The sequence below is a fragment of the Oratosquilla oratoria genome, chromosome 2 (genome assembly GCF_046742065.1).
Source record: "Oratosquilla oratoria isolate Oo_2021 chromosome 2, ASM4674206v1, whole genome shotgun sequence".
Lineage (NCBI taxonomy): Eukaryota > Metazoa > Arthropoda > Malacostraca > Stomatopoda > Squillidae > Oratosquilla > Oratosquilla oratoria.
Window position 1 is genome coordinate 16956648 of NC_134778.1, and position 12401 is coordinate 16969048.

The 12401-nt window shown below is 40.4% G+C and overlaps 1 protein-coding gene across 1 annotated transcript in view; it reads right to left on the reverse strand.

The window, feature by feature from the left end:
* Positions 1-1134: 1134 nt before the first annotated feature.
* The window catches only part of LOC143037366 (uncharacterized), a 240280-nt gene continuing 229013 nt past the window's right edge, over positions 1135-12401 (reverse strand). The window contains exons 4-5 of the mRNA XM_076205506.1: positions 6576-6709; positions 1135-5067 (exon numbers count right to left, since the gene is read on the reverse strand). Of these exons, the coding sequence (XP_076061621.1) occupies positions 4844-5067; positions 6576-6709 (358 nt within the window). The 3' untranslated portion in view covers positions 1135-4843. The remainder of the gene's footprint in view (positions 5068-6575; positions 6710-12401) is intronic.

Consider the following 12401-nt stretch of genomic DNA (forward strand, 5'->3'; position numbering starts at 1 on the left):
CTTTCCATCATGTTATTGACATAGATAAAGATTTTTGGTGTTATTACTGAACCTTGTGGAACTCCGCTGGTCGCTCATCTCCACTCTGACATCTTATCCTTTACTGCTGTCTTCATGGACCTTCCCTTCAAAAAATGTCTCGCCCATTCAAGTGATTTATCTCCTAGTCATACAGTATGTTCCAGTTTCCACGCAAGTTATTTGTAAGGTACTTTACCAAAGACCTCTAGATTGAGGTACACGCAGTCCACCCAGTCCTTCATCTTTTGCAGCACATCAGGCACTCTCGAGTATGTGTGTATGAAAGATTCAACATGGTCATGGACCACGTGTTGGGCTCGTGATCGACAGCTATTCCCCTTCCGGATGAAACCTCAGAATTCATATATGCCCAATCTATGGGTAATGCTGTGACCTTACACACACAAAACTCCTTGCCCACGAGAGTTGGGGTACCGGCTCGGAGTGCAGCGATGTTGAAATTATTTCAGCCCTGGCCGGTAATCAAATTCGGCCTATTGGATTAGCGGTTGCGAACGGTACCACTGCGCACGCGTGCGTATGTATTTACCTAGTTGTGTTTTACGGGACGAGAGCTATGCTCGTAGCGACCCGTTTTCGTATCTCTCCGCATCCAGTTTATTTTTAAAATCTTGTATAGTTTTGGTACTCACTTTTTCTCCGTTTAGTTTGTTCCAGACATCAATCACTCTATGTGGGAAGCTATTCTTTTTCAAATCTCTTCTGTAACTGTCCTTGAGCTTCTCGTGTCCTCTTGTTTTTCTTTTGTGTGCGTGCGTGTGTAAACAAATAAATTTTCTCGGCGTCAAACGAATTCATCCCAGCCAAACTCATCAATTCGAGCGGAACTCATTTTCCATGACATCTCAAATATCTTTAAGTCGTCTGAAGGCTCCAGATTTTAGTTTGAATCGCCCGAAACCCTTTCCAGATTAAATGTCACTACGGTTCCACCTTTCTGCCCTTTTCGAATCTCACCAACGGTCGCCATAACGTGATGGCCACCTTCTCTCCATCACTCCCTTCTACATAAATCGAGAGCATTTTATTTTAATGCTTCTTCCACCAATTAATTGGTTACTAATCTCACCACAAACCAGGATAATAAAACACTTGTTTTGTATCGAAACTATTTTCACATTACACTACTACAAATGCCATATGGGATATATACAGATTAAGGGATTGAATTTGATACCGTTGAAAAGTAGGGTGCTTAAAATGCCTGCAGTAATACTGTCTGGGGTGTGAAGCACAGATGGTAGTACATTAAGAGAGGAGTGGTATGTCTCGTGGCTCGAAACTGGTCTGTCTCAGTCGATGGGCACTTTGAAGCACTCAGCTGACTGTCAGTTCCCAGTGTGATGGTGCCAGTAATTTGAATCTGTGAGTTTTATTTTGATATGCTTGGTTAAGTTAGTGTCGACAAAATATTTCTGTTAACGTTACACAGTTAATTTAAACCTATAGATTTGGACATCAAAATTCTTATGTCATCTAGATTTTGGCCGGCTTGACAATGGATGTACACTAAGGATGTGGATACCACTGTTATAATCTTGGATACCATTAGCAAAGAATTGGATACCACTTAAAAAGTTTTGGATACCACTGATAGAGAGTTGGATACCACTCCTAGGCTGGATGGAGAATCAACGACGGCTAAGTGATCCCTATTATGGAACTGTTGCCTTACTGTCACAATTGAACAGTTGCTGGCATTATTCTACCTAAACAATATCGGTTGTCAGGCATGCAGTAAAATGGAATTGAGAGGAGTAAGACAAGCCGAGTAGGACTATCAAATGACCTAACTACGATAGTCAGAGCAGAGTAACAAGAATAAGAAACTAACGCAAAGTAAAGGAGAGAGAATCTAAGAATTCATTTTAATTCCGATCACGTGACGTTTAGTCGAGGAGAGTGGGGCCCTGTCTAGCACGAACAGATTCGTTCCACCTGGGTATCCTCTTCACCCCGGACCATCCGACGTTGGCTCTCCACCTCCGTGATCGATGATGCTCGAGAGTCTCTCCCCTTGCTTGGCGATCTATGAAAACACAACCCTACATTGCTCCCTTTCTTGCTCGTCTTGCTCAGGTCATTTCGTGTTACAAGGTCATTCTTAAAGAGGTTTTTAGCATCTCCTCCTTCTGTTTTATGTCGCTGCGTACAAATATAACATGTAAAGAAACGGCCACGTGGTATTTGGTCCACGGTACAAACAAACACACGTACGACTTAGTCACTTAGTTTAATTGGCAAACAAAGGACCACGTGGAATCAGGTAGTGCACGGCATAGACAACTAACACTTACTTCAATCGTAAACAAAAGGTCTTTATAGCGAGTAGTCTACAGTGTACACAATTTTAAGCCCGTGGCGTTTAGTTCTGTAAACAAAGTTCACGGATAGCTGCTGTTTTACGGTGTCAACAAATAGTCACAATTCCAAGTGAGATACAGAAGGAGCGAATAGAAACATGAGGGTAGGATTTCCGTACTGGTCATCCATGAGGCTCGGTGATAAATCGACAAACATTTTTTTTTTATAAGCTGATCTTGAAACAACAGCAATTGTTATCTTGACTGACAAGAACCATCGAGTAGTGTTGCTGTTAGGTCGGTATTATGCTATTTTGATTCTACACAATTGGAAGCTAAAGGTTGGCACTCACATTAAGCTGAAAACAATATAATATTCAAGGAGAGGGGTAAAACTTCCTAACAGATGTGTGTTTTGAATTTAAAGACAGTGCACATAAAATGTGATCACATTGTTCCAGTGGAAGCTTTCGATTGCTCAGTGCAGTTAAACGACGTTTTTGAGTATTAGTTGAGTTATCCTAAGGTCATCCTAATCTCCAAGAAACAATTTCCAAGACGCCCCTAATTTAATACTGTACATTGCAAACTTGTATAAGATTAAAACCATTTTGTCCTCAATGAATTGGAAGTTTTGATTTGGAAGACAAAGCTTGGGTAGCGTTGCTCTCTTCTGATGCAGGTTTATTTTTTTCTTTTTCTTTAAAATCTTCCCCTTTCCCGTTGACCCTATTTTACAACACCTAGAAAAAAAAACCCTTCGACCATTCTTTAGAAAAAAAAAGTGTCCGTACAAACCCATTTTCTTTGAATACTGAAACCTGTTAATACAGAAAACGTTCTTTGTTTTGCAGATACGAGACGCTTGCACCGACTTCCTGGGATCCGCATTAATTTGCGTTTATGTTTTCTTTTCCAAAATGATTACTATTGCATACGATGTAATCCCTTGCATTCTTTACACTATAAGGTCTTGCTGTGGTCATTACAGCGAATACTTGAAATATAGGTTTAGAAGTGTAATGATTGTATCATTGTTTATTTGGCACTAGGGTTGAGTGTGTCCATCCCTTTAAATTACTAACTGATAACATATACCTAAACAACACCATCAATACACTGAATACGTTCTACATCATTTTCACAGTCTCCATGTGTAGGAAATGAACGCCCAATTCAAAGTACAAAACCGTTTACCATAGATGAAGTGATTAAGTCGTACACAACAATATTCACTGCTGCTTATTTGCTACTGCTGTCTCTGAATTTCGATGTATTTTTTCGCCAACCTAAGGATTATATTCGCGGTTCATGTTTGGTATAGTCATTCTCGCGTTCTCTCTGATAGTATGGTATTAAATTTTGACAGTAGCGTTTTCAAATGAGAAGTCAAGCCACCATGAGACCAAAACTACATCCCATGAAAATTAACCCACAGCTGAGATGATTCCGTCGTCAGGGTCATAGACGCATGACGTCACTGTTGTCTGGCGGGATCGGTTGCGAAGACAGCTTTAGGAGCAAACAGGTGTTAGCGGGGCCAGCAGAGGCGTCATGTAGACTTCCTTTTATGCGAAAGCCAATGTGTGTGGTCCTGCAGAGTGCTTCAGTCTTTGCAGGATGTGAGAGGTGGATGTCACTGATTTCAAAAATGCCTTCGAGAAATGCTGCAGGTTGAAATGGCGCCTGGGAATAATATTTGGGCGGGAGACAGGTTCAACAGAGGGAGGAGGAGGAAGTAAGAGGGGGGAGGGAGAAGAGAAGGTGAAGGAATAAAGAAAGAAGAGAAGGAGGAGGAGGAGGGGGAGGTCTGTGAAGTCGTCTACAGCAGGAACAACAACGAAGAGTTCTTCGGGATCGGTGAATGTTTCTCAGTCTCAGTTTCGAAGTGAGATCGGAGTCTCTGGCTGTAAGAAGACTAAACGGAAAGAAGATGGGTGAGGGGTGTGTGGAGATAAAAAGAGAGAGAGAGAGGACCAAGAGAAGAAGCAGAAGAGGAAAACGTGTGTGTCAGGGATGGGAGGATAAGAGAATAGTATAGATGAGCTACAAAATATGTTTCTTTTTACTTCTACACAATCTACAGTGGGCGAGCAATGACCAATAGAGCACAGTTGGATTAACCGATCAAATGGATATAAATGACATGAAAGTCTCTTGTGGCTACATAGTGATCTACCTTTTTTTTTATTATTGTCCCTTTCTCGGAGATGATTATTATTATTATCATTAGTATTATTGTTATTATTATTATTATCATTATTATTCTCAATCAAAAGCCCCTTCTGCTCTCTAACTACAAGAATTTTTCCGTCTCCTCCTCGCCACGTGCTCCTCTTCGGGTGATGCAGCACATGACACGTCAATGAACGTGATAGGCTCGTCACGTGACCCTTAAAACTCGTTCCACGTGATCTTCACATGCTCTCGGATGGTCGGTTCGTTCAGCTTTACGTGTCCCTCAATATTGAAGGGTGACCCAGCGCCTCTCACGGCTTCTAGGGCGCGGCCGGCCTGAACATGAGGAAAAGTTTCTTGGGGAAGAAACTGTCCTCTCGCCAGTTGTGCCAGGCGAGGAAGGGGCCCAGGTCGAAGTCCTTAGGGTTCATGGCGGTGGGCTTGCCCGGGTTGTCCTGGAAACGACCGGTCGGGTGGGCTTGGTAGCAGCCACGGTGGCCCCGGTACCACCAGCCGGCTTTGTTCTTCTGTGCGCACTGACCGCCTGAAGAAGAAACGAAGACATGAGTCATTCAAATGTTAAACTCTGGGGTTTGGGGAGGGGGGGAGGGATGACAAAGACAAAAATCACGGAGGTTACGGGACACTGCGCAGCATATTTGTCCAAATGATGGGAGACTTAACCCATTCAACTCCGATGACAAGATGTCTTGTCATTTGGTCAAATAAAACAAAAAATCATAAAACACCAAAATGTTTGATCAAACACTAGAAAAATAGGACGTCAATCCTCGCTTCGCTCGCAGCGAAGCGAGGACTGACGTCATATTTTTCTGGTGTTTGATCAAACATTTTGGTGTTTTATGATTTTTTGTTTTATTTGACCAAATGACAAGACATATTGTCATCGGAGTTGAATGGGTTAATCGAACAAATCTTAAGTCAGGTTAGGTTAGGTTAGGTCGAATTAGATTATGCTTTGTTGAAAATAGCGAGAGAATATAAATACTAAACAGAAACACTACGAATATATATTTTTTCTCCCTCAGTTTTCAGAATATGAGATTCAAGTTTGTCTTTCACAAGTTTCATTTTCTGGAACAGTGTTCAGTGCTTAAAGGAAATAGGAAAAAGAAGACAAGAATGATGATGTCGGTTAGTACGGTGGTCGAACTCGTTCGTGAGTATTTGGTAAAGATGTTCAGGCAAAATCTTGATAGATGAACTTCTGATTTCATTCCACTAACGTTCCTACGTAAGGAATTTCTTTAGAAGACACAAACAAAACATTCTGAAGAGGGTAATTCAATCGAAACTTGAGTAATTTGTCAGCAAGCATCCATGATTGAAAGAAATAATTGTTGTTATAGTTAAAAATCTCAGAGTATATGTATATAAAAACTCAAGTACATAAATAGGATGCAAGCACGTGAGAAAAAATGATGGGCAAATATTTATATGTGCACAAATAAAATGCACAACTTTAACAGACGGAGATCCCGTGACGTCATATCGTTACTCATTCTGTATTGCTACGCATGGGAAAATTTGGGCCATGATCCATAAACATATCCGAGCCTGCAAAATCAGTTTCAATGATAGAATTTAATTTTTCACATTTATTTCACTTTACAGTGGTCGGAATAAATAAACATCACAGTTTTCTCAAATATAGAAATTTGTGAAAAAACAGTGTGACAATGAGGTACTATGGGACGAATTAGAATGTGACAGCAGTATTAATTAGAAAAGAACTTAGAATACTGATATGCCTACATTTTAATCTAGACAAGTTGTACTTTTGCTATTGATCACGAAAATGAATAGCATAGTCTCGGGACGGTCAGAACATTAAAGAAAAAGTGCACTTGTACAGCAAGTGTCGAAACGACAAGTTTGAATTTGACTTTATTTGTGAATCTAAGATGTTGAGACCACTTATAAATTTGGATATATCTTCTACTTCAGACCCAACTTCTAGAAACCTGACTAGATTCAAAATTTGAAGAGAAACTTGTAATCTAGAAACGGGAGGGGTTGACTCGAACGTACCTAGGAGGGCGTCGTTGTCACGATCTGTCGTGCTGAACTTCATCGAATCGTGCCACATAAGCGCGTCGCCCGCTGTTGAGCTCGAGGAGAACCTGCCAACGTGTAGAGGGTATGCCTCGCTCTCGCTGTCAACCCTGCAACAAAGACACAAATGCTATATATATGCTCATGATTACATAGATATATGGGGGAGGTGTATTCGTATAAGAACCATGAGGGGAAATGATACAAAGTAGTTATTTATCTATTCATCTCTCTCTCTCTCTCTCTCTCTCTCTCTCTCTCTCTCTCTCTCTCTCTCTCTCTCTCTCTCTCTCTCTCTCTCTCTCTCTATATATATATATATATATATATATATATATATGTGTGTGTGTGTGTGTGTGTGTGTGTGTGTGATTCACCATGGTCTTGGATCACTTGTTAGACTCGTGATCGACATCTATTACATTCCCGGAAGAGAGCTCATATATGACCAATCTATGAGTAATACTGTGACCTTACACGCACACACACACTACTCCCCACCCACGAGAGTTGGAGTACCGACTCGCAGCGTAACGATACTGGAATTATTTCAGCCCTGGGCGGGATTCGAACCCGGACTGCCGTAGTGGCAGCCGCGATTGCTACCACTGCGCCACGAGACGTGTATGTGTATGAGTGTTCGTACGTGCGTGCGTGCGTGTATGTATGTATGTGTGTGTGCGTGCGTGTATGTATGTATGTGTGTGTGTGTGTGTGTGTGTGTGTGTGTGTGTGTGTGTGTGTGTGTGTGTGTGTGTGTGTGTGTGTAAACCAAAGGCCTCTTCCCTAAATAAGGAAGTAGCACCCACTCACATAAAAAGTCTATCTAAGTAACTATAGATAGAGTGCTCTACAAGTCTGCTCGACACAACGCTGAGGATGCAAACAATCCTTTTAAACAATCTTTTCTTTACATTCATCCCTAGATATCTATTTCTCATAATGCTCTTTATTCCACCCATATAGTGACTTGCCTCCTTTACTCTATATTGGTGAAGGTGGGTGAGGAAGAAATAAATCAGAGTCCAAGTTTATTTCTGACTAGTTTCGCACAAATAGGCTTCTACAGAGAAATAATGTAGAAGCCTATTTGTGCGAAATTAGTCAGAAATAAACTTGGACTCTGATTTATGTCTTCCTCACCCACCTTCACCAACCTGTCACAATGCCTTTACTCTATATTTTACTTCTATATCAACTTCTTCATTCACGACCAAATACAAGCCCAGATACTTAAAACTTGTCATTTTCTCAAACCTCGTATCCTTTACACTCACATTTAACTCACCACCATCATCACTCCTTGTATATTTCATCACTACTTTTGTCCACATTCATTCATAACATTCTTCCTGAACATGCCTTTCCAAAATCAATCACCAACGGCTTCAGTCTCTCATCAGAATAACCCTTAAACACAGTGTGAAATGCAAAGAAATCACAAACAACACATGATTCACAAAATATGCAAGTAACCACTAGGAAAATGAGAAATTGGTAACCGAACATTTTCGTCTATTTAAGACATTTTCAAAGGTACTTTTGAAAATGTCTTAGACGAAAACATTCGGTTACCAAGTTTCATAGTGGTTACTTGCATAAACATAGTGTCAAATAGAAGTAACAACTGATTCATTTCCTAATTCATTCCATTTTCCACTCACCAATTCCAGACCTCTGCCTAGCACCTCTGCGCTTGTCTACCACACCACTCCATCTTTATACATGTTGAACAAACATGGCGATACCACGCAACCTTGACGGTCCTCAAAATTAACCTCAAACCATTCACTCTCCACATTTCTGACTCCCATACATACCCTACTACTCAGGTAAATTTTTTTGAATGCCTTTAACAGATTTTCCTATTCCATATGTCTATAACACGTTCTACAAAGCTTCTCCATTAACCCCATTTTATGTTTTCTCCAAGTCCATGAAAATCCTCTTTTAAATTCACATTGCTCCTCCCCAGTCATTCCCTCTGTTCCTTTCCAAATCCTCTCACTCAACACAGAGTCACATATCTTAAGGACCTCACTAAACAGACTGATCCCCCCAAAACTTCCACATTCGTTTTAGTTTCCCTTCCTTTTGTATAGCAGGACTGTATATGCACTCCTCCAGTCCACCGGGACAGTTCCTTCCCATAAACACATATTAGATAATCACACCAGCCACTCTACTATTACTACTCCAACCTATGTTACATATTCCACATAGTATCTATCCAATCCAGGTGTCTTGTCAGCTTTTATTTCCTTCAATAATATTCCTATTTTTTTGTAATAGCTTTGTAATTCTCCTCACACATCACACTCATTTTATCTAACTTCTTCCACCCCCATAATCAAAGCTTTCCTGTCCCCCACTGCACTCAATAATTTAAAATATCTTTTCCATCTCTCTCACAGCCTTCTCTTCTGCCAACAATTATTCAATTGCTCCTTTTTTCCTCTCCTCTTTACTCGGCGCCTCCTCTTCGTACTCTTTTTACTTTCTTCTAAAACGAGTTTTGATATTTTCCATATCTCTCAATTTGCATGGTAGTCGTCATCTTCCTTCGCACTCAACCCACTCAATCTCAACACCTCTCTGCCTGAAAAAGCTTCAAGTGAAGACGAATTCTTTGTTGGTACAACGTCTCGCTCATTCGATAAAGGTCGAATGAGCAAAACGATGTACCAATAAAAACTTCTTCCTCACATAGACGTGCTTTTCCTGATTTATTCATCGGCAATTACCCCTCTCTTTCACCTCTCTGTCTCCCTCTCTTTTCTTATTTCGCCAGTTCCACTTTTATTAATTTTCCTTCCACCACTTTATGATCAGATCACTTTCTCTCCACATTCGTTTCCAGAACTCTTCCAATCACCCTTTTGGACACCACTACATAAAACATCGATGCTCTCCTCTCTGGCTCACTCTCCCACCAACCAACCTGGCCCATGTATACTTATGGACATCTTTCTTCTTAAACACTATCAGAGCTCATATATGACCGATCTATGGGTAATGCTGTGACCTTACAAGCACACACACACACCCAACTCCCCACCTATGAGAGATGGAATAACGGCTCGCAGCGCAGCGATATTAAAATGATTTCAACCCTGGGCAGGATTCGAACCCGGACCGCCGTAATAGCTGCCGGGAACTCTACCAACTGAGCCATCGAGTCGTGTGTGTGTGTGTGTGTGTGTGTGTGTGTGTGTGTGTCCTCGCGTCTTGCATGCATGCAAACACGACCCTTGTCCTTCGGCGGCAGCCCGTGACAGCTCAAGCAATTCGAACAGCCTCCCCCCCCCGCCCCCCGTTTCCCATCGTCCCTCCGCACCTGTCGAACTTAACAGGAGGACTCCGAACTCTCAACTTGTTCAAGTCTGCTCGTGATCTCTGCGACAGCTTGACCTTCCCTGTCAGTTAAGGCAGGTGCCCTCGGCCGAACACAAGTCCTTCGACCTGAACTTGTTTATTTCCATCAGTGTCTCTTCTACCTGAATGTCTGCTAACTGTTGTTTATGCATCCTAACGATATATATGCACACACACACACGCGCATTCTTAGCGTCTCTTTCTCTGTCATTTTATCTATTTCTCTCTCCCTCTATATATCTATCTGTCTGTCAATCTATTTGAATATATGTATAGGAGTGCTTGCACAGTATATTTAAGTTAATGTTTGACTGAAGATGACCGAATATTCACGATTTGCAAATTCTCTCATTTCCATATGTTTTTTTGACATTATAAGAAAGATCAAGCATAAGGTGTATGTCGACACTTCATCGATATGTACAAAAATTCTGGATTATTTTACTAGGGAATGGAATAGTTAAAACATATTTAAATATATATATATATACATATATATACATATATATATATATATATATATAAAAATATATAGACACATATATAAATATATATATATATATATATATATATATATATATATATATATATATATATTTAAATATATATATATATAAAGCTAGAAACATGGAAAGGTATGCTGGTCTAGGGCTGAACAGATTTAATTTGTTGATTGATGAGTTTCCGCCTCCCTACCACACATAAAACCTCGCAGGGGATCCACTATCCACATCTTTTCTACGTTTATAATTTTCCTGTATTCAAGTCTGCTTTGTATCTATTCATTTTACTTGCAATTGAAATTGTCACTTGAAATGGTCGAAAAAACGTCGACAATTACACCATTAAAATCAACTCTCTTTCATTCGATCTTCTTCCTAAACCCAAAAGAATCGTCCGCAAATTAAATACACATGAAGAATACTTACAAATTGAGTATGTGTATATGTATATATGTATATGTATATGTAATGTATATGTATATGTATATTTATATGTATGTATGTATATATGTATATGCATGCAGAAGAAGTCATTTGGATGCGTGATTCTAATCATGGCGAAAAACCAAAAGGAAAATAACAGAAATGAGACGGAGCGCTTTCGTGTATTTAGACGAAAGTGTCTGAATAGACGAAAGCACTCGGTCTCATTTCTGTTATTTTCCTTGAGAATTTTCGGCATGTATATGTATATGTACATGTATATGTATATGTATATACGTTTGCATATGCATATTTCATATGTATATATGTACATATATGATAATTTTCATGACAGTCGCATGTAAGATTCGAACCCACTGCTTTCGGCCTTAACCCACTACACCACAGAGACTTAGTCTATGTGGTGTAGTGGATTAAGTCTCTGTGAAGGTAATCTTACGGGTGGCCGAAAGCAGTGGGTTCGAATCCTACATGCGATTGTCTTAAAAATTGTCAGATTAATGTCGCTGTCACTAGCGAATTTCTCTCATATGTACATATAAGTGTATCTATATATGTATATACGTATCTATTCACATTTTAGGATCGCCACATCGAACCTGTTTTGACCGAAGTTGAAGAGCTGACGACAGGAGGCGCATAACTGCTGCTGTTCTCTCTCTCTCTCTCTCTCTCTCTCTCTCCCTGACGTCACACTACCTATACCTAGATATGTTCTCCCATGCTACTCGAATGATCTACTTAACCTTTCAAGCTGTTAAGCAACTTTATGATGATTGATTCGGTTTAACGTCGTGAAACATCTTATCAGGAGGCTAGGACGGTACCCCTCACAGAGGACTTTGTAGCCTGGAATTTAATAAACCATGCCCTTGGTTCAACTCGCCGGTGGCAGGGTCCGAAACGCCGTCACCTCGACCTCCGTCGATAGCATCGACACCATAAACCTCCTCTCGACCAATTTTATGGATTTTGTTAAAGAAAAGGACATTCTTTCTGTACCTGATAGGGGCTGGCTGGCACCAGTCTGAAGGTGGTCTTCACCGATCGGCTCCTGTCATATGTTTTAACTAAATCCTTAAAGTAAACCACTAGTGAGGTTGATTCATTCTTTGCTTTGTCTCCACTCAGCTCTCGAATAGAGTCTGTTGTTACCGCCGTCATGCAATGCTGAGAGATTTCTGTTACATTTACCGTAGTTGACGCTGCACTTACTGTTATTACTACTACTATTACTACTACTACTACTACCACTACTACCACTACTACTACTACTACTACTACTACTACTACTACTACTACTACTACTACTACTACTACTACTACTACTACTACTACTACTACTACTACTACTACTACTTCTACTACTACTACTACTGCTACTACTACTACCACTGCTACTACTACTACCACTACTACTACTACTACCACCACCACTTCTACTACTACTACTACTACTACTACTACTACTACTACTACT